The 19199-nt window shown below is 36.5% G+C and overlaps 1 protein-coding gene across 7 annotated transcripts in view; it reads right to left on the reverse strand.

Moving 5' to 3' along the window:
• The window catches only part of DNAJC13 (DnaJ heat shock protein family (Hsp40) member C13), a 117439-nt gene that overhangs the window by 13526 nt on the left and 84714 nt on the right, over positions 1-19199 (reverse strand). For all 7 annotated transcript variants that reach the window (XR_012014919.1, XM_072792750.1, XM_072792752.1 and 4 more), the window contains 14 exons: positions 18154-18338; positions 17650-17724; positions 16106-16225; positions 14679-14858; positions 13789-13956; positions 11417-11530; positions 9974-10090; positions 8673-8850; positions 7243-7334; positions 5212-5311; positions 3215-3289; positions 2683-2795; positions 355-524; positions 165-207 (listed from right to left, as the gene is read on the reverse strand). Coding sequence is in view for 6 of the 7 variants with exons in the window: in XM_072792750.1 (XP_072648851.1) it covers positions 165-207; positions 355-524; positions 2683-2795; positions 3215-3289; positions 5212-5311; positions 7243-7334; positions 8673-8850; positions 9974-10090; positions 11417-11530; positions 13789-13956; positions 14679-14858; positions 16106-16225; positions 17650-17724; positions 18154-18338 (1730 nt within the window). In the remaining variant the exon portion in view is untranslated. The remainder of the gene's footprint in view (positions 1-164; positions 208-354; positions 525-2682; positions 2796-3214; positions 3290-5211; positions 5312-7242; positions 7335-8672; positions 8851-9973; positions 10091-11416; positions 11531-13788; positions 13957-14678; positions 14859-16105; positions 16226-17649; positions 17725-18153; positions 18339-19199) is intronic.

Raw genomic sequence — 19199 nt, forward strand, 5'->3', positions numbered from 1 at the left:
GTTTTCTGGGGGAATACTTAAGTATCATTTTTTTTTTTACTTAAGTATCTTAATAACAAGATATTTAATAGTCATTAAACTGACTCAGTAGGAATTAAAAAACAAGTCAACAAAAAAGACAGTAAAATGTAAAATTCCTTCCCCTGAATAAAAGCATATTTTACCTTCCAATTTACATCAGGGTTGTCGCGCTGATTTTTAAAGTGCCTTAGGGGGAAAAAAAAGGAGAGGGTAATATCAAACTTCAGTCACAAAATACACTTTCATTAACCTTTAGAATAAACATTAGAGAGGTGATGGACAATGCGGGAAACATCTATCCTTCTTGGCGATTTATGTGAAGGCTGTACTTACTCTAGCATCATTTCTCTAACTGTTGTAGACACTTTATCTCTGGAACTATCATTCCAAATCAACTCAGGATTTTCATGAGTTCCTTCAAAAATATGTACAGCAGCTTCAGGGTTGTCTCTCATAGCATCCATAAAAACGCTTGGTAGAAATTTCATTAATGTAATGCGGACCTATATGAGGGGGTTTGAAAACGAAAAAAGACTTACTGGACAGCTCAGTGTTTGGGTGCCTCGTATTTCTCTAGGATGGAATGCTGGCTGATTTGGGCCATAACTATTAACCAAACCATCTGGAGTGGGAGAAGAGATCAACCTTGGTTTATGCAAAGTTAATTTTAATAGGATTCATACGACCCGCTCTTATGTACCATCCAGTTTCATTTCCTTTCGGTCTTAAATTTAAGACATTTGAAGAAATCAATATTGCTGATGCACATACTGTCCAGAGCACAGCCTGCTAGATCATGCCTTACACATACTATTCCTTCCTCCCAGAATATCCTTAGTTGGCCTGTTCCTCCAACTCTCTGTCATGCCCCTTGTGAACAAATTTTTCTCATGCTGCCTTCATCTTTCAAGTATTTTTTTAGTGCATTTCTTTTGCTATACTATGTTTTCTATTATATATTGTGCCTTTTCCCATAAAGGTCTTAAAATGCAGCTCTAAAAATAATACTGGGGTGCCTGGCTGGCTCAGTAAGTAGAGCATGCAACTCTTGCTCTTGGGGGCGTGAGTTCAAGCCCCATGTTGTGAGTAGAGATTACTTTAAAAAAGAAAAGTAGTAAAAATAATACATCCAACATACACAACAATATGGAATAACCCTGAAAACATGCTAAGAGACAGAACCCAGTTATTGTGTGATTTCATTCATATAATTGCCCAAAATAGACAAATGTAGAATGTTAGTGGTTGCCAGGTGCTGGAAGAGGGGAGATGGGGAGTGACTGCTAAAGGGAACAGTTTTTTTTCCTGGGTTGATGAAAACTGACAGTGGTTACCCAATCTGTGAATATAATAAAACCACTGAATTGTTCACTTTCCATGTGTGAACAGTATGCCATGTCAATTATATCTCAATAAAACTGTTAACCAAAAAGGGAAAAAAGTTTACTGACCCCAGTTCTAAAATATCTTCTTGCAAACCATTCAGTTAAGGAGCTGGTTCTTGTATTATTCCCATACAAAAAATTTAAGTGTAGATATATTTACCTTGACAAAATTTGTCCCTCATGTATTGTGAAGGACAAAAAAATTACTGAAGAGTTCAAAGTCAACTCCAACTCCAGTACATATTTGTTTTATGCATCTAAAACATTATCTAAAACATGTAATACTGGATATTACAACTACCCAACTCTAGTTTTAGAGTGCTAACCCACTCTAGCTTTAAGAAAACTCAATATTAAATACCAATATTAAAATGTGTTCATGGACCCTTTCTATAGACATCTAAATGTAATTTCCCTCATCAACCCCTGTGATGACAGATTAACTTTATTCCCAAAGTAAAATTGTTTCAGGGCTGTGACATATTCTCAATATCCAGATCTAGAGAAAAAACAACTAAATCTAGATTGTTTTATTGATATAAAATCAACTCGGGAAGTGGGGGCTTGGGGAGCCTTTGACTCCTGACACATTTCTCTTGGGTGCCACCTCATGGGCTAGCGCAGACAATGAATGCTTCAGTGAGTACTATACTGCTGAAATCAAGTTAATAACAGAAGGAGACTTTGACTACACCTGTGTCTGGATGGAATTCTACTTAGAAGTACCATTTTAACACGTTCCTGGTCTATAAATTGGACCATGTTTCCAAAGATCATCTGGTCATCTCCAGATTCTGGATGAAAGATCCCCCTGCAGCATGGAGAGGCTGTTACACTCACATGCCTGTATGGACCTATTTCCCGAGGTGGTGTATCCTTACTAACAAAGATATGGAGTATATTAGAACACATATCACAATCTCCCTTTCACTAGTTGCTTCCACAGGCAATCTTCACAGTGTCAAGGTCTAATGTAATCATCTTCTGCCAAAACTTACATATACTTTTGTTCGTTTTTTCAAGGAAGGTAAACAGTTTATCACCATAATCAAACACTGTCTTAAGACTTCTCAATTCCACTACAGGCTTCTCCAACTATAATTTTTCTCAAAATAGTAATATAGAGCAACAATTTCAAGTATGTCAACCTTCCAACTTTCACATCAAATCATGACCTTACCCTCACCATCAGACGTTGGTAAACTTCATGAAATCATTACCAAAGTAACAGAGCTTTAATAATTAATTTCTTTCTAGGGACCTATTTTGTGCTCACCTTTGGACCTATTAGTTTGTCTGCTGTCATTTTAGCAAAAAGTTCTGCTGTTTGGGCTCGAACCTGTGGATGTGTTGAATTGCAGAACATATCTAGTAAGTAAATCAAAGCTCCTACAAAGGAAAAAAAGAATTAGCATTTATACCATAAAGAATATGACTTTTTGATTAGCTGAATTCATTTTCAACTTTATTTCAACTTTTTTTTTTTAAAAGGATTTTATTTATTTATTCATGAGAGACACAGAGAGAAAGAGAGAGGCAGAGACACAGGCAGAGGGAGAAGCAGGCTCCATGCAGGGAGCCTGACATGGGACTTGATCCTAGGTCTCCAGGATCATGCCCTGAAGGTGGCGCTAAACCGCTGAGCCATCTGGGCTGCCCTCAACTTTATTTCAACTTAATGCAGTTTGATTTTTTTTTTTGTAAGCCTTCTGAAACCTCCTTCTAGTTTATCAGACTGTTGAAAACAGTTCAAAATACGCTTTATCATCATTGAGCATGACTGGATGAGAAAGCACCCTAAACATTACCTTTTGTCATGGCTTCTTTGATTATTTTTGTACTTGATGTCAAAGCATAAAGAGTTTCCAGAACAAGCTGACGACCTGCAGGGTAAAAGATACTTCAATGAATGCATTCATCACATTAGCTGCACTGGGCATCAGCTCTGTGCCTGGCCCTAACCTAGGTATTCTATAGAGGGTATCATACTTATATCTTCACTATAACCAGCAACAGGTATTACCATGGCCTCATCAGGAATGAGGAAGATGAGCCCCAGTTTAACCAGTCCATGGTGTAACAGCTAGTGAGTGGTATAGCTGGGTTTTACACAGAGGTCTTTCTGACTCCAAAGTTCATGCTCATAACCACTGTGCCATATTATCTTCCTCATTGTTCACTACACAAGCAAAATCTTCTCACCTCCTGTCACCACCCTGAACACACACTGGTCAGGCACTGAAGATTCTTACCTGGTGCTATGGTCTTAGAGAAGTGAGTAGGAAGTAGCAGTTGCAAGACACTGCTCCAATCTAAGACATGACAGTACCCTTCTAGACATAGCCTATACATGTCTCATCCCTTGCCATCAAAGTATACTCAGCTATTAGACTTTTCTTTTTCAGACAGGTGACCAAAGGGGTAAGAGTTGGCAAAGAGGGTGAAGCCTGCCAACTATAAGGCTGACACTGAAGCAACCACAATGGCTGGTCACTGGGCTGGGCTCTGTTCACATAGGAGAATAAACACACAAAAGGAGGTTCCTAAGAGAAGCAACAATACTTCATTGAAAATGTACCACTGTTTAAACATAGTTTCAAAGGAAAACAAGTCTCTGGAGGGGATATAGGAAGGTTAAATATTTTATGTATTTAATATCCTTTAGCAAAGAGTGGAAGACAGATAATTTAGTCTACAATATAAATGACAGCAGAGTAGGCTGAGATACCTTCATATTAGCGATTTTACCTGTAAGATTAAAATACTGATTGGACTATACAAATCAGATAAAAATATAAAATTACATTTTCAAACTATGAATTTTGTAACATTCTTTACTTCATCAGTGTAATTTTGTATTATGTGAAGACTCACAAAGCTACTGAAAACCAATGAAGAAGAAAAACCAATTACGATAAGTATGATAAAAAATAATCTGCAAATGACTTTTAAAAGTTGTCATTTCAGAGAATTATTTCAAATGTCACCCATTAAAGAAAACAAAATTATTCAATGGAAATTCAACTCCATCTAAGTCACTGAACTTACAGTAATGTGTGCAAGGCACTAAGGTGTAAAATGAAAGGGACAAGTTCTTGTTCTCAAGGAAGTAGACAGGTGTGAGCCAAGAGCAACATGGCTTCCAAGGGTTGGTAAAGCTAGCTGAGAATACATTAGTATTCTGATAGTCAGTGGTGAAGTTGAAGCTATACACCAACTGCCTTTGAAAAGCTATCTCCAGGTTGATTCTAGCACAAACATATATTACCACGTTAGACAATTGCACAGTTTGAAAGGAGCTTATATTAGTACAGGCTGTATTCATGAAATAACATTGGTGTATATTTAAAAACTGATCTGATCTTGGTGGTTAATAATCTCTATCTGTATCAAATCAGTGAAGGACAAATAATGCGGGATTGAACTCTAAGCTGAAAACAAGTTAATTTTTATCTTAAAGCATTTTTTCCCTATCATCCAATACCAATGATGTTTCTTTATAAACCATGGGTCAACTCTCAGTTACTCACGGGCATACCATATCCAGAAAATTGAAAAACCCATTATTTTCCCTTCCCTTTGGATCTCTCACCTCCAACTTTCAACTTTTGAAATGGGAAGTACAAAATAGTTTTATTAACTTAAATAAAATATAATTAGAAAGACAACTTTAAGAGTACAGCTTAAAAGATGCCAAGTATGGGTATCATGTTTTGTCAGAGGTTTTATATTCCCTATGTAACTGCTCCCTCTACAGGCTGGCCATGCTATGGTTTCCAAAATTCCATTCATGATATATACATACTTGATGGTAATGAATGTAGAAGAGCCAATAAATTGGACAAAACCATTGATTCAGCAATATTGTTGACACAATCTTGGTTAGATGTCACTATATTCACAACCTGAAAATTAAATCAAGAGGATATTAATAGACTGGTAAATAATTTTGGACCTAAATAAAATTAAGCAGACCTAAATAAATTTGAGACTTCCCAAAAATGAAAAAGATGTTTGGAGGACAAAATAATTTTTAATGAGAAGAGTTTAATTTAAAAAGATTGGCTTTATTACTTGGATCTTTTATGAAATAATAAAAATAATAAAAAATGCTAATGCTCACATATATATGTATTAGCTTCCTATTAATTTGGAGATGAGAATTAAATGTAATAATCTAGAAAATATTTTAGAAACAAGTCACAATCTTGAGGTTATTAAGAAGCCTACAATCCTATACTGGTTCCTACTCTATAACTATGTATTCCAATTAAAGAACTGGGGTAGGGAGTGTTTAGGAAGATAATGATTCTCACTACTGGGACTGTCTTTTTGCTTTTAGATGGAGAAAGAAAATGTCTTTAGTGCCCAACACAACAGAATTGGTTTACCTTTCTATTATCAAGAAACAGGCCTATTTTTCTTTCAGAGAGGATGACCTCTCAAGTCTTACTTTTATAGTATACATCTAAAGATCAAGGTCACTTAACCTGAACCACATGGTCAGCAACTCAAACCAACATATTAGATTTAATAATGTTCATTTAAAAAGTTCTAAGGTGTGGAGGACTTAAGTAGAGAAACACATTTTTCAATTAAAAGAACATGCTTGTTGAGCTTTTTGACCAATTCATATTATTTGTATTATTTTATTAAGTCTTTTAAACCAAAATGCAACCTAAGAACATATTATACAAATCATAAATTGCTCATAAACCAGTCACTGCAAGGTTTAATTTGGTGTTCTTTACAATTGTGTATGTATGTTACAATTAGCAGGATCATCTGAAAAATGATCCTGAGAGCTTACTCTGGGTTGCCTAGACAATGAGACCCCCTGTCGCCAGGGACCTCCTGCTTCTCCCAGAGGAAAGGGCTGCATCCAGCTTCCCACAGGACCAGTGGTTTCATTTTCCTAAAAGACAGACTTCCAACTTCTCTTGGATCTCTAAAGCCCAAAGGTTCTGGGCACCTGGCTTTCTTAGTTCCCATAAACAGCATAACAGCCCAGTTGTCTGTAACCCTCACTGTAAGGTTGCTTTTGTACTAATCCACAAAAAGGGACAGCAACTGAAGGGAAAGGGGAAGGTCTGTCCTCTGAACACAAATCTACAGTGTGTGGCCAGCAGTATGCCCTGGTCTCTGAGGATACTGTGAGATCAGGAAAATCCTGCCCCCTCTTTTTGTTATCTCTGGTTTCCAAGCTTCCCCAGTAAAGAGCATTCCTTAACCGACACTTTGACACTATACAATGCATCCCAAGTTCTGATGTGTGACAATGACCACACAGGGACTACACCTTAAACGATCCTGTGCAACATCTGCTCTTCAAAATGAGTATACTAATTTAAATTTTAAGAACATATGTACTTGACTTGCTAAAACGAAAAAAAAAAAAAAAGAAAAAGAAAACACATGCAAACTTCCACTCAACTTCAAATAGTGGTTAAATAAGACAATTAGAGAAAGATAATCATCATATGGTTTCACTCATATGTGGAATATAAGAAACAGGGAAAGGGACTATAAGGGAAAGGAGGGATACTAAGTGGGGAAATTAATTAGAGAGGAAGACAAACCATGAGAGACTCCTAACTCTGGGAAACAAACAAAGGGTTGCAGAAGGGGAGGTGGGTTGGGGGAATGGAGTGAATGGGTAATGGGCACTAAGGAAGGCACTTGAAGGGATGAGTATTGGGCGTTATACACTGTATGTTGGCAAACTGAATTTAAAAAAAAAAAAAAAAAACCTCCCAAAAATGGTGGTTAATCAAGGCCTAAACCACATATAGTAGTGATAGGAAAGACAACATGCTTTAATATAAAATTCTTTTACCTCTAAAGCCAATTGCTGCACTTGACCCGCTCCATGGACTCGGAGAAGAGAAAATATTAATTTAAAGTGCCCAATGCATTCACTTTCAGAACCTAAGGAATAAGAATAAAATGTTTATCTTTTATTTCTAAGAGATGTTCTAAATTACAGATCTTCAAAAAACTAATCTACATTGTTGTTTACTGTCAATTATAAGTCTGATAACCCTTTCTCAACATTTTTGACATGAAATGGAGTACTTCCTGAACAAATCTTAAGAGGCAAAAAGGATAGAATTTATGTTTTGTTTTCATTTCCATCCACACCTCTAGGCCTCAAGCTAAAAACAAGAAATATAGCAAATACACAATCCAAATACAACTTAAAAAATAAGAGTGTAAGGTGGTAATTTTACTCTACCTCTAGACTCTAGCTACCCTCTCAGCCTAGTTACATTTTGGAAGAGTGTGACATCATTTGCTTTTAATTAAGACTGAATTAGAACTCTTCCAGATGATGACTATATTACAAACAACCGTATGGGCTCCTTGTGAAAATACATAAAAAATGAACAGTATTTCTATTCCTACCCAACTCAAACCCCAATTCCACATATTTACTATCATTCTGTTGTTAATAGAATAAAAACATTAAGATTCTATTCAGTGTGCTTTTCCTTTTATTAAATGGTAGTAAAATACAGTGTAATCTGTGATCTTTTTGAGGCTTCAGAAGATAATTCAGTAAGACCCCTTGACTTAAAGGAGCCTGAAAATATTCTATAAATAGGTTGCCTTTATTTATTTATTTATTTAAAAAGATTTTATTTATTTATTCACGAGAAACACACAGAGAGAAGCAGAGACATAGGCAGAAGGAGATGCAGGCTCCCTCTGGGGAGCCTGATGCAAGACTCAATCCCAGGACCCCAGGGCTCATGACGTGAGCCAACGGCAGATGCTCAACCACCGAGCCACCCAGGTGCCCTAAATAGGTTACTTTTAAAATCATTTTCAAACCACTATAGCACTGAAATATATAGTGAAAAGAGCAAAAGAGTATCTGAAAGTTAATGACAAATGTTAGTAAGAAGGATCTAGGATCTTCAAGTTATTTAAACTGATTTTTTATGGTTGTAGGTTTTATACTCCGTATTTGTTATCGACGTTAGAAGAAGCTTTGAAGTTTTCACTCATGCATCTCCCTGGAGTTAGGCATGACTAACATTTCTGGAAGTGTCCTCTTAAGGCTGTTTAAGAATGAAAACTCACATTTTTTAATTTCAATTGTTATACGCTAAAACCTTCAGGTAGTTTCTCAAAATTTTGGGTAGATACCAGAAGAGGCAAAGTATACTATTTTCTTTGAGTTTCTCTGATAAAATCAAGAACTGGAATTTCTAGGGCTCTTTCACTGTAAGGATCTTACCGATCAAGTGTATAGTCACACACCTGGATTATATTTTATGACATTTCTCAGAGCTTCCAAAGCCATTTCCACTCTTGGTAAGCGGTCTCCGTGTTGCTCCGACTCCACTTTTGCAGCATGTGTGATGGCCATGAATGTGTGGAGGTACTGGGCCTGGGAGCCTATATAATCCAAAAGACTTGCAGCAAATGCTTTTGGAACCTAGGTCGAGTGGAGAAATATTTACAAACACGTGTACCCTCAGAAATAACAATAAAACTCCAGAGTAACACCCATCCTCTCCCCCCCAAAAAACTTCAAGGTATGAAATGATTAAATTATACATATACATGAACACCTATGGACCAGGGTGGGAGGAGGGTGGCTAAGCACAGTTGCTTTAGAAAGCATTTCCCAACTGGTTTTTATCCCAACAAAGCATTAAAACATTAGGGATTAAAACAGTGGGATTTACTCCCACTAGGACCTTAGTATATCAATCCTGAATTAGCAAATCTCTTCCTTTTACAAATCAATGTAATTGATAGTACAATATATAATTTCTACAATTTGGTTATATTTTTATATTTTAAAAATCATTTAGAATATAAATTCAAAGGACAGTTTTCAAAGAGACTTCACAAATCAATGAACTCATTCTGCTTAACAGCTATTTATATATATTGTTTTATGATACATAATATACATTATTGTTAGATTCCTTTTTTCCTAAGTGCAAACCTTAAAACATAGCTTCACTTCTTCCCTCCATACAAACCAACCAACCACCACATCCCCACTGCCACTCCCTCCGAAAAACCTACAACAAAAAATTCCTACACGATCACCAAGCACTGAGAAAAAGCTTGTTTGCTTCTGAAAGTGGCTGTCACAAGAGGTGACATGATTTGACCTCAATCATGTTCTAAAAAAATCTCCTTGCTTTCCAGTGGTATTTTCTTATTTTCCTCTTATAGTTGGCCAAAGAAATACTATTTGGTGGTCTGATAACCTACATGATGGGGTGAATGTGTAAATGACCTTGCACTTCCAGGAGAGACTAGTAAGTTGAAGGCACATGACACAGTTGGGTAGCATTACACATAAAATATAAAAAAATAGCTCGGCAAGGAATGACTTATTTTATGAATCCATAAAACTAAATTCTTCAACATGCAAAATAAAGAAGTTTATAAATTACCAACAGTCACCCCATCACACAGCTGGGTATAAGGCATTTGGCAAAGAACATGTATTATTTCAACTTATTTGGTGTGAATAAACTAATAGCTTTCAATAACAAATGACTGAAGGTATCAGACAAAACTAAAAGTAGACAGCTTACCTCTAGCTGGAAAGTAGGGACTTCATTATACACCCTAACAAAAATCTCTCCTACAATAAGTTCTTTGGCATGATCGCTATAGACAAATTCTGATCCGTAAGTTTTGTCACAATCACCCTTTTTAAAAAAGAGAATAGACTGTTAGATGTAATAAGAATCATTAGTGTCCGATTTATAAATCTAACTATATTCAATTTAATAACAGAAATTAGCCTGAAAATTCCATTTCTTTTCTAGAGGAAAAATGTGGTGGGACACACATCATACACTCAATACAGTATTAATGTATATAACTAATAATATGAACTCTGGAATAGGCATGGATTATTTTTTATTCCAGGAGTTAATACTATAACTAATTTTAAAATTCCAAAAGATCACAGAGGTCATCCAATGAAGTGTCTTAGAGCTAATGTTTATAAAGCAAGTATGACACTTGGTTCTTCTCACTCCACTCAGCAGCTATTTGGCTTAGTGTCAGCTTTAGGGTGATGGAGCTAAGAAATGAACATATCTGGACTGGCATTTAAAAAGTAATACACTGAATCAAAGTGCTGGGAAACAGAGTCTCTGCAGAGTGGGGGGTGGGGGAGTGGGTGAGTAATATTACAGAAGTTACCAAACCAGTAAGAGTTTCCATTTAAGGAAAAGGAAAAAGACAGAAAAGAAGAATGGAAGAAACAATACCAATGAAGATTTATGTTGAAACTACACAGAATTTAAGTTAGGCTGAAATGATATGTGAAAAGTATACAATAAATTGTAAAGTGTTAAACAAAGAGAAGATGCTCTTATGTCTCTTCTGGTAAAAGAACAGGTGTATAAAAAAGTGAGACCTGTTTTCCTCAGCTCTGTAATTCTCAAAACTTCTTTCTATATAGCATTCTCAGTGACTATCACGAAATGAGTTAAAAAAATTCTTGAAAAACTTAGGACATAACAGTAGTGTTTATTGTTTAATAAATTCTAAGCCTATAAACATAAATGTCTGCTAAACCCTCAAGTCTCAACCATATAGCGCATGAATTATGCAGGCCTTATCCTTACTGGCCACAGTATTGTCTTGCTTTTTTTCACCAGTTTCATAGATTCTCTACCAGAAGGTAGCAAGATGGGAAAAACAGTTGAATTCTGATACAAGAAAGCACTTTGATGTACTAGGAAAGAGGATGAAGAGAACAACTGCAAGAGTGCTTTGGGTGAGAATAATCTGTTAAAATGGGGAACAAGCTACATGTAAATAGTGACGAAAACATGAATGTATCATTAACTACAAGAGGGCCGTTCTTACATGGGCCACATATTAGGTGGCAAAAACCTGTAGGCTTGATTAACACCAAATGGAGAAACAGTACGTTTCTGTTTTGTCAGTACTGAATTATGTTTCCAGAGAATTTTTTTTGAGACTACGTCACCCCAGAAGTTCATGAAACAATAACATACTTTTTTAATCATGTTTTCTTGTTGGGATTCAAGAAACTCAAGTAGTTCTGCTCTTGTAGAATTGTTCCATATTAAATAGGGGCTCTCGGTGTTGCTGTTGAGCATCTTCAGAATCTAGGATACAGAATATTACTGTTTTGTAACATTTAGGAAAAAATAACGCAAGTTATCATTTAGTGAAACTGATTACATGCCAAGCACTGTAATAAGTGCTGTAAGTATAATGGGGCTCAATAATTCTAACAAATTTGTTGATATTATCCATTTTGCAGCTGAGAAAAGTCAAAGCTAAGAACAATCTAATGATCTATCCCAGTTCACACAGTCCTTACAGTGGGGAAAACTAGGATTCAAATAGAAATCTGTATGACTTCATATCCTTTTAATTTTTTTTTTAATTTATTTATGATAGTCACAGAGAGAGAGAGAGGCAGAGACACAGGCAGAGGGAGAAGCAGGCTCCATGCACCGGGAGCCCGACGTGGGAATCGATCCAGGGTCTCCCGGATCGGGCCCTGGGCCAAAGGCAGGCGCCAAACCGCTGTGCCACCCAGGGATCCCTGACTTCATATCCTTAACATTTGTTTTGCTCTGCTACAGCAAAAGTTACCTGATAGTTTATGCTGCAGTATTTATTGAACACTCAGTAAATACATGCCTAAAAAGAATCATACCACCCTTACTTTATATAAACATATCTGAAAACAAAATCAAAGTTTTTCTGAAGCATACTGCTACCAAGGGAGGTAAAATTTATGGGCAGAGAGTCACTTCAGATTTTCTTGGTCCAAACTCCGAATCAAGGCTGCATTAAGCAGTTCTAAAGGCATAACCGCTGAACCGTCCACTGTGCTTTCCCTGTTTATGTGGCTCTCCTTAATTAGAAGCGTATAAGTAGGCATTTGACTCTCCTTCAACTGTTTTATTTTTTGTGTTTTAAAGATTTTATTTATTTATTCATGAGAGACACACAGACACAGGCAGAGGGAGAAGGAGGCTCCATGCAGGGAGCTCAACGTGGGACTTGATCCTGGGTCTTCAGGACCACATTGCGGGCCGAAGGCGGCGCTAAACCGCTGAGCTATGCAGGCTGCCTTCCTTCAACTGTTTTAATACAAATTTTTGTACGTTTTACACTTAAAAAAGCTCTATGCTAGCAGGAAATTAGGTTATTACCTTTATTTTAGATAAAACCATCTAACCTGTTTTTAAAATGTTTACTACTTAAGTAAAATGACTGAAAGAACATGTTCTTAAGAGAATTGTAAAACTTTGAGAATGGAGGTTTAAAATAAGCATTTTGACAAATCCAGATGGAGTTCAGACCAAGATTCTGAAATACCTTTCTTCCTCACTGTAGTTTATCAACAACCTGCCAGTATTTCTGGAAAGAATGTTTTCAGTCAGCAAAATGCATCATGCTGGTGAACACAAAATTCAGAAAGAGTACAAAAATCAAGAGTGGCATCTAAAGCTCTTTATTCTTACTCAAGGGGCACTGAAAAGCAATGGACTATACCCCCCTCCACACACAAAAGAATATTGAATTAATAACAAATATTTAGTAAATCCTGAGAATACCTTAACATTTGGAACACTGAGGAGTTTTTCTCTTACAAAAGTATTGGATAATCATTGGAGAAAACATAAAAATAGCCTACAATTCTACCATTCACAGATAATTACAGTTAATATATTAGTACAGATCCATCCATTTTTTTAATTCCAAAAATGTGATTTTTAGCCTTTTCACTTAAAATATTTTAAACATCTTTTAATGTTTTCAAATATACCTTTACAATTATTCATAGTATTCTACTGAATGGATTTCTACAGTTTAATTCTTTAGTGCTATATTCTTAGATTGTTTCTCAATGATCCTCACAGAAGAGGCCAAGGAAGTTGGGATCATGTTTGATTTTGGTCATGAATGTGTGTGTGTGTGTGTTTGTGTGTGTGTGTATTAGCTTTTAGGATTTCAACTCTGAGTTTAAAAGGTTAGAAATTGCTTGTAAGAAACAGCCAAAAATAAGACTCTGGATCTCCTAACTCCCAGCTCTCTGCCTGTTGTAAAACACCATTTCCAAGTTCATTCTCCTGTCCTGTCCCCTTGTGACTCAAGGTTGGTAAGAATTATGGTGGGTTCCAGAGCCAAGAAACATAAAATTAATTTCCCCTTGCAGAAAGAATAGACTTGTAAAGCTGATATCATCAGTATCAATCCACAATAAACTCAGTTTCTTGGGTGAGAAACAAACATGAATATTTTTAACTTTTAGGTTTTCTAAACCACTCAACATTTTTGTGTTCCTCTACTATTTAAATGATCTTGCAATATTCATCAAAACACAGGCTACCTCTGAAGCACGTACCTCCGTAGCACTAACCACAGCAAGCTTTCTAGCAACATAGGGTGTCAGCATGCCAGCTAAACTTTTTCTTATGGTTGGATTTTCTGGGGTTGCTTGTTCTTCAGGCAGATATCCTCCAAGGCGACTCAGAGCACGGACACTCAGTTTAGCAAGGCTATTGGCTACTTCCTGTTACAAAAAAAATTTAAGATAATTAAAGTACATTTGTCATATTACATAGGTAACATGGTACCTTTATGGAATCAAAACCATATGGAAAAAAACCAAAAAACCAGATGGGACATACTTAAGGAGCAGAAAGCAAGTCCCCCAACACTGATGTCAGAGCTTATGGATTAGAGCTTACTCTTTCATTTATACTAAAGAACATCAGAATCAATACACTCATTCAGAGTCAATACAATGGCTAACTGGAAGAAGCACATTTAGGGATAGGGTAGGGAGTAGCAGATAGGCAAGAAGACCTGCCTGCTAGAGGACATTAACAATAGGAATAATGAATGACGACTAAAAAAGGAGAGACAAAAAATATTCAAGAAAATCAGTTAAGTACTCAAGTATCTGGGGGAGCTAGCCCCAACAGTCCAATAGTACTGTTATATTTCCCTGTGTGACACAACCATAATTTTGCGATCATAAAGACGACTCTAAGTAATCAAAAAAAGATTACATTATATCCAGTATATGCTACTATAAATTCCTTCCTGTTGAATCCTTCTAGCACAAATGGTTAAGATAAAAAGTTTTGGGCTTATACAGCAATAAACTTAGCTATCTAGAAAAACAGTTTATGTCTGGGGTTATGGATAGCGGGAACTTTGCTTTGCATTAATTCAGCATTAACCTATGGTTTGGATTCAAATTCAAGATTAAAGCAGTGTGAAAGTTACCTGCTGGTTTGTTTCCTCACTTTTCTGAATGCCACTCTCTTCTAGTGTGTAGTCATAATTAAACAGATAACCAAGCAGATGCCATAAAATCCCAGCCTGGAATAGGTGTGTCTGTAGCCAGAAATCCACAGCAAAAGAACTGACACATTCTACTCCAAGAGCAGCAACCCGCGGAATGCTCTGAGAGAGTAAGAATAATGAAATTTATTACAGGGTTAAAAAAAACTCCCAAAAGAAATTGGTTGTGAATGTATATCACAGCTATCTTATTATGCAAAATGTTTCCCTCCTCTTATATTTTCAATTCCAATTTAAATCTGAATCCAATATCTTTAAAGCCTAAAATTAAAAGTGACCTTTTGACAAGCCACAGAATTAACTTTGAGGCTAGTTGTCAAAGACTTAGAAATACAGTTCTTCATTTTTTTTTGTATCTTTAATTTTAAAAAATAGTGATAAGGTATTAATAGCAACATGCTAGGATCAGCAATATCTAGTGCAGGTCTGCTTCCTTATATCAGAGTTACTGTCCTTCCTTCCTTCCTTCCTTCCTTCCTTCCTTCCTTCCTTCCTTCCTTCCTTCCTTCCTCCTTCCTTCCTCCCTCCCTCCCTCCCTCCCTCCTTCCTTCCTTCCTTCCTTTCTTTCTTTTTTTAAGATTCTATATATTTATTCATGAGAGACACAGAGAGAGAGGCAGAGGGAGAAGCAGGCTACCTGTGGGGAGCCCAATGCGGGACTTGATCCCAGGACCCTGGGATCATGCCCTGAGCTGAAGACAGACACTCAAACACTGAGCACGCAGGTTGCCCTGAGAGTTAGTATTCTTATTACATAGTTCTAAGAACACCATGTAAATACAGTTGAGAGATTTTCATCTGATTCCTTATTCCTAGATACCTCAGTCCAGGATCAGCACTCCAATCCTGTTCTATTCCAACACAAGTTACCTAAGAAATCTATCCAGTTATCTAAGAAATCTTCCTCTCCTTCCCTGTCACCTATTCTATCTATCCACAGCCAGCTTCTCTCAGCAGTACTGGATGGGGAGGAAGTGTTAAGTTCTCAGCTCCCCAAAGCCCTTCCCCTCAGGCAGTGATTGATTTTTTCACATCTCACGTGGTCCTTTATTTGCATTAGATTTATTTACTCTAGTTTCTCATTTCTTCTCTGCCTCTCTTGGAATTTTCAGGGGAGACTCCCTTCCCTTTATATATATTACTTTAGTCTTATTCCTTCTGGGCCACCATAGGAACAAAAGCTTCCATTTACAGCAAGGGTTCTGCGAAAAAAATTATTATTTAGAGATCCAAATACAGCAGATAAAAATAACTTGGGGAAAACAGCTTATTTATAAACTGGAGATTGGCTATGAGACAAGAACACCCTTTGCTTACTGCATCCAGAAAGCATTAAAGATGAACTGTACCTTGCCAAAATATAGCACCCTACAGAGATCCTTGATGATGCCAGGCATTTCTGTGATCTTCTCTCGGCATTCTTCAAACTGAGCGGCCACACTGTAACATTTGCTTATGTGTCCACACACCTGCATACAACACAACAGAGCAAAAAAAGAGTCACACATACATTCCTTATTTAAGACAGAAGAAATCAAATCAGGGACACCTGGGTGGCTCAGCAGTTAAGCATCTGCCTTTGGCTCAGGGCATGATCCTGGAGTCCCAGGATTGAGTCCCACATTGGGCTCCCTGCATAGAGCCTGCTTCTCCCTTTGCCTATGTCTTTGCCTATCTCTCTCTCTCATGAATAAATAAAATTTATTTTATTTATTTTTAGATTTTATTTAAACCTTAAAACAAATCAGCAGAGATATATGAATAATGCTTAATGGTATATATGATGCTCCAAAATTAAAAAAGAACATTACTATTGAATTGTTAGTATTTCTGTTTAAGATTTCCCATAGATGCAGGGCTGGCAAACAAAGGCGACTGTGGTGCATGGGCCAAATTGACTATGGCCTGTCTTTGTACGGCCAGGGAGCTAAGACTGATTTTTACATCTTTAAAGGGTTGTAAGAAAACCACAAAAATATGCAACACAGACTGTATATAGCCTGAAAGCCTCAAATATTTACTCTAACCCTTTATAAAAATTGTGTGCCAACTCTGGATTAAGGTATTTTTTTTGGATTAAGGTATTTTTGTCCAACTTATTAACATTGCAGAATTACAATTCTATGTATGTACTGCAAAACAAAGGATGAAACTAAAAAGCCTGAACTCAATTGTTTTAAATTCTAAAATCTGCTGGCATAAATATAGGATCACATAAAAAGATGCATTCTATAATAATCTCGATGAATTCCTGATGGATTTTCTATCAAAGAATTATAACCTTAATAGAAAATAAGCCAATTAAAACACCATAGGAATGGATTATTGTATCTATATAAGCTGATGAATGTTAGCTTAACCTGTGGTAATCATTTCACAATATGTGTAAATCAAAGCATCATGCTATATGTGCTAAATTTATACAATGATGCATGCCAATTATTTCTCAATACAACTGGAAAAAAAAGACTAGAGATGGGGGACAGAGGTAAGGAAGGAAATTAGGGAAATGGACAAATGAGAAATCAAACAAGAATGGCAAAATGACAAATGTTTGAAACCGGGTGGTGAGGATGTAAGAATTCATTATACTCTTCTCTAAGAAAAAACAAACAAACAACTAAGCCACTAATCACAAGTGATTTAGTGTAGTACTTCTTAAAGCATGATACAGAGACCAATAGCATCAGTATCACTTGGGAATTTGTTACAAAAGCTTATTTTCAATCTTCCACCCAAAAACCACTCACTGAGTCAGAAATTGGGCAGCAGGGGGAGTGGAGGTCAGCCACCCACATTTTCATGAGCCCTCCAAGTGATCCTCATAGATGTTCAAGTCTGAACTACTAATAGTCTAGTGTAACTTTCTTAGAACCATCCATTTTAGCCTCACCTGTACTGACATGTCACTGGGTTTACTAGAACGATTCAAGACAGCCACACAGCGACTAAATGCCTCTTGTAACACCTGCACAGAAAGAAGTCAGCCATTAATTCTCCATTCAGGCTTGAAGTCTGAAAAGCCTTTTCTGGTAGGAATAAAATGTTAAAAATCTTTTATTATTAGATATTTGTAAATGAATGTGTTTTGCTTAATTAACATTTGTTGAACAAGTAAACAAAGGCTTCCCTAGAAGTTTCCTTTTAAACATTCCCTATAAGCTATTTTTTAGGCAACAAGTTTACCAATTTTGAATCCAATCCTCTCTAACTCATATTATGAAATAAAGCTCCATTCTACCTTTAAATGGAGAATATGACATGTTATTTGCTGGAATAAATTAAAGTTAGGAAGTTCTATCAAGTGTACTTGTACTTGGTGAATTTTCTATTGCCAAAAGTCATACGGTGTGCCTGAATCAGCTTGCAGAGAAGCACAGAAGTCATTCCATATTACCTCAATTCCATTCTCCCTTCTGAGCTCTTCAGCATTGAGGGCTGAGCAGTTGACAGTATGGAAAGCCAGCTCTGTGGCAGCAGGCAACAATGGTGATTCTTTTGAGAAAAGGAGGTCATCTGAAGTTTCCATTGTTATAGTCCTAATTAGCATGGGGTATCCTGCATATTTATAAGGCTGTAAATCTGAAATAATCAAAGGTTAGTGCTGGGAAAATAGCAAACAAAACAAAAAGTGGTTGTCATGGTGTTAATTTTGACACCATGTTTAATTATATTCCCTTAAAAAGAAAATGAAAACATATTCATAAAAAGAAATTAAACCTGGTATAAATCCCTCAGATATTTCTTTTTTTTTTTTTGCACACTTGGTTTGGCTGATTTCTCCAAAATGTTACCACCAAAAATAGAATATTTTGTGGTTGATTAACTGAACTTAAGCGTGTAGTGGTTTTGATCCTTCGCAAAATATCTACTTTCTATATTGTCCATGGGATCTTTGTAACTTTTCACTTGATCTCAGACAGCAGACAGATCAGGACCTCACAACAGAACTTACTAGGTATAAAAATCCCCTTTGGGGTAGGTGGGAGACACAGTCTGAAAAAACATTATGACTTTGATAACAAAGCAATGGTGAGTCACAACTGCAACTCTCATAGAGTCATTAGCCATTAAAGCATAACCAACAGTTTGAAAAAGACTTCTTTAAACTCATTCTGATTAGTAGTAAATGCCATATAGCTAAATGCTTTATAAATGTGTTCTGTTGAACTCATATGCAAAAGTGAATCAATTAATCACTACTCTCAAATTGCTAGAACCCCAAGCTGTCCCCTCTAATACTAAAACTGAAAAGCCTACTTGTCTTCAATAACTCAACAATTCTGGTGATCTCAAATTGCCAGCGTCCTCTCTTCCTTCTCTCCCAACATCATCCAACAGAGCAAATGGGTCTCCCACTTTGTGCTTTAAGCCAAGTTCATTCAGTTCCCAAGCCAAAGGATACCTGCTGTCTTAAACCTAAACTTCCCAACCCCAACAAAT

The sequence above is a fragment of the Canis lupus genome, chromosome 22 (genome assembly GCF_048164855.1).
Source record: "Canis lupus baileyi chromosome 22, mCanLup2.hap1, whole genome shotgun sequence".
NCBI classification, from domain to species: domain Eukaryota; kingdom Metazoa; phylum Chordata; class Mammalia; order Carnivora; family Canidae; genus Canis; species Canis lupus.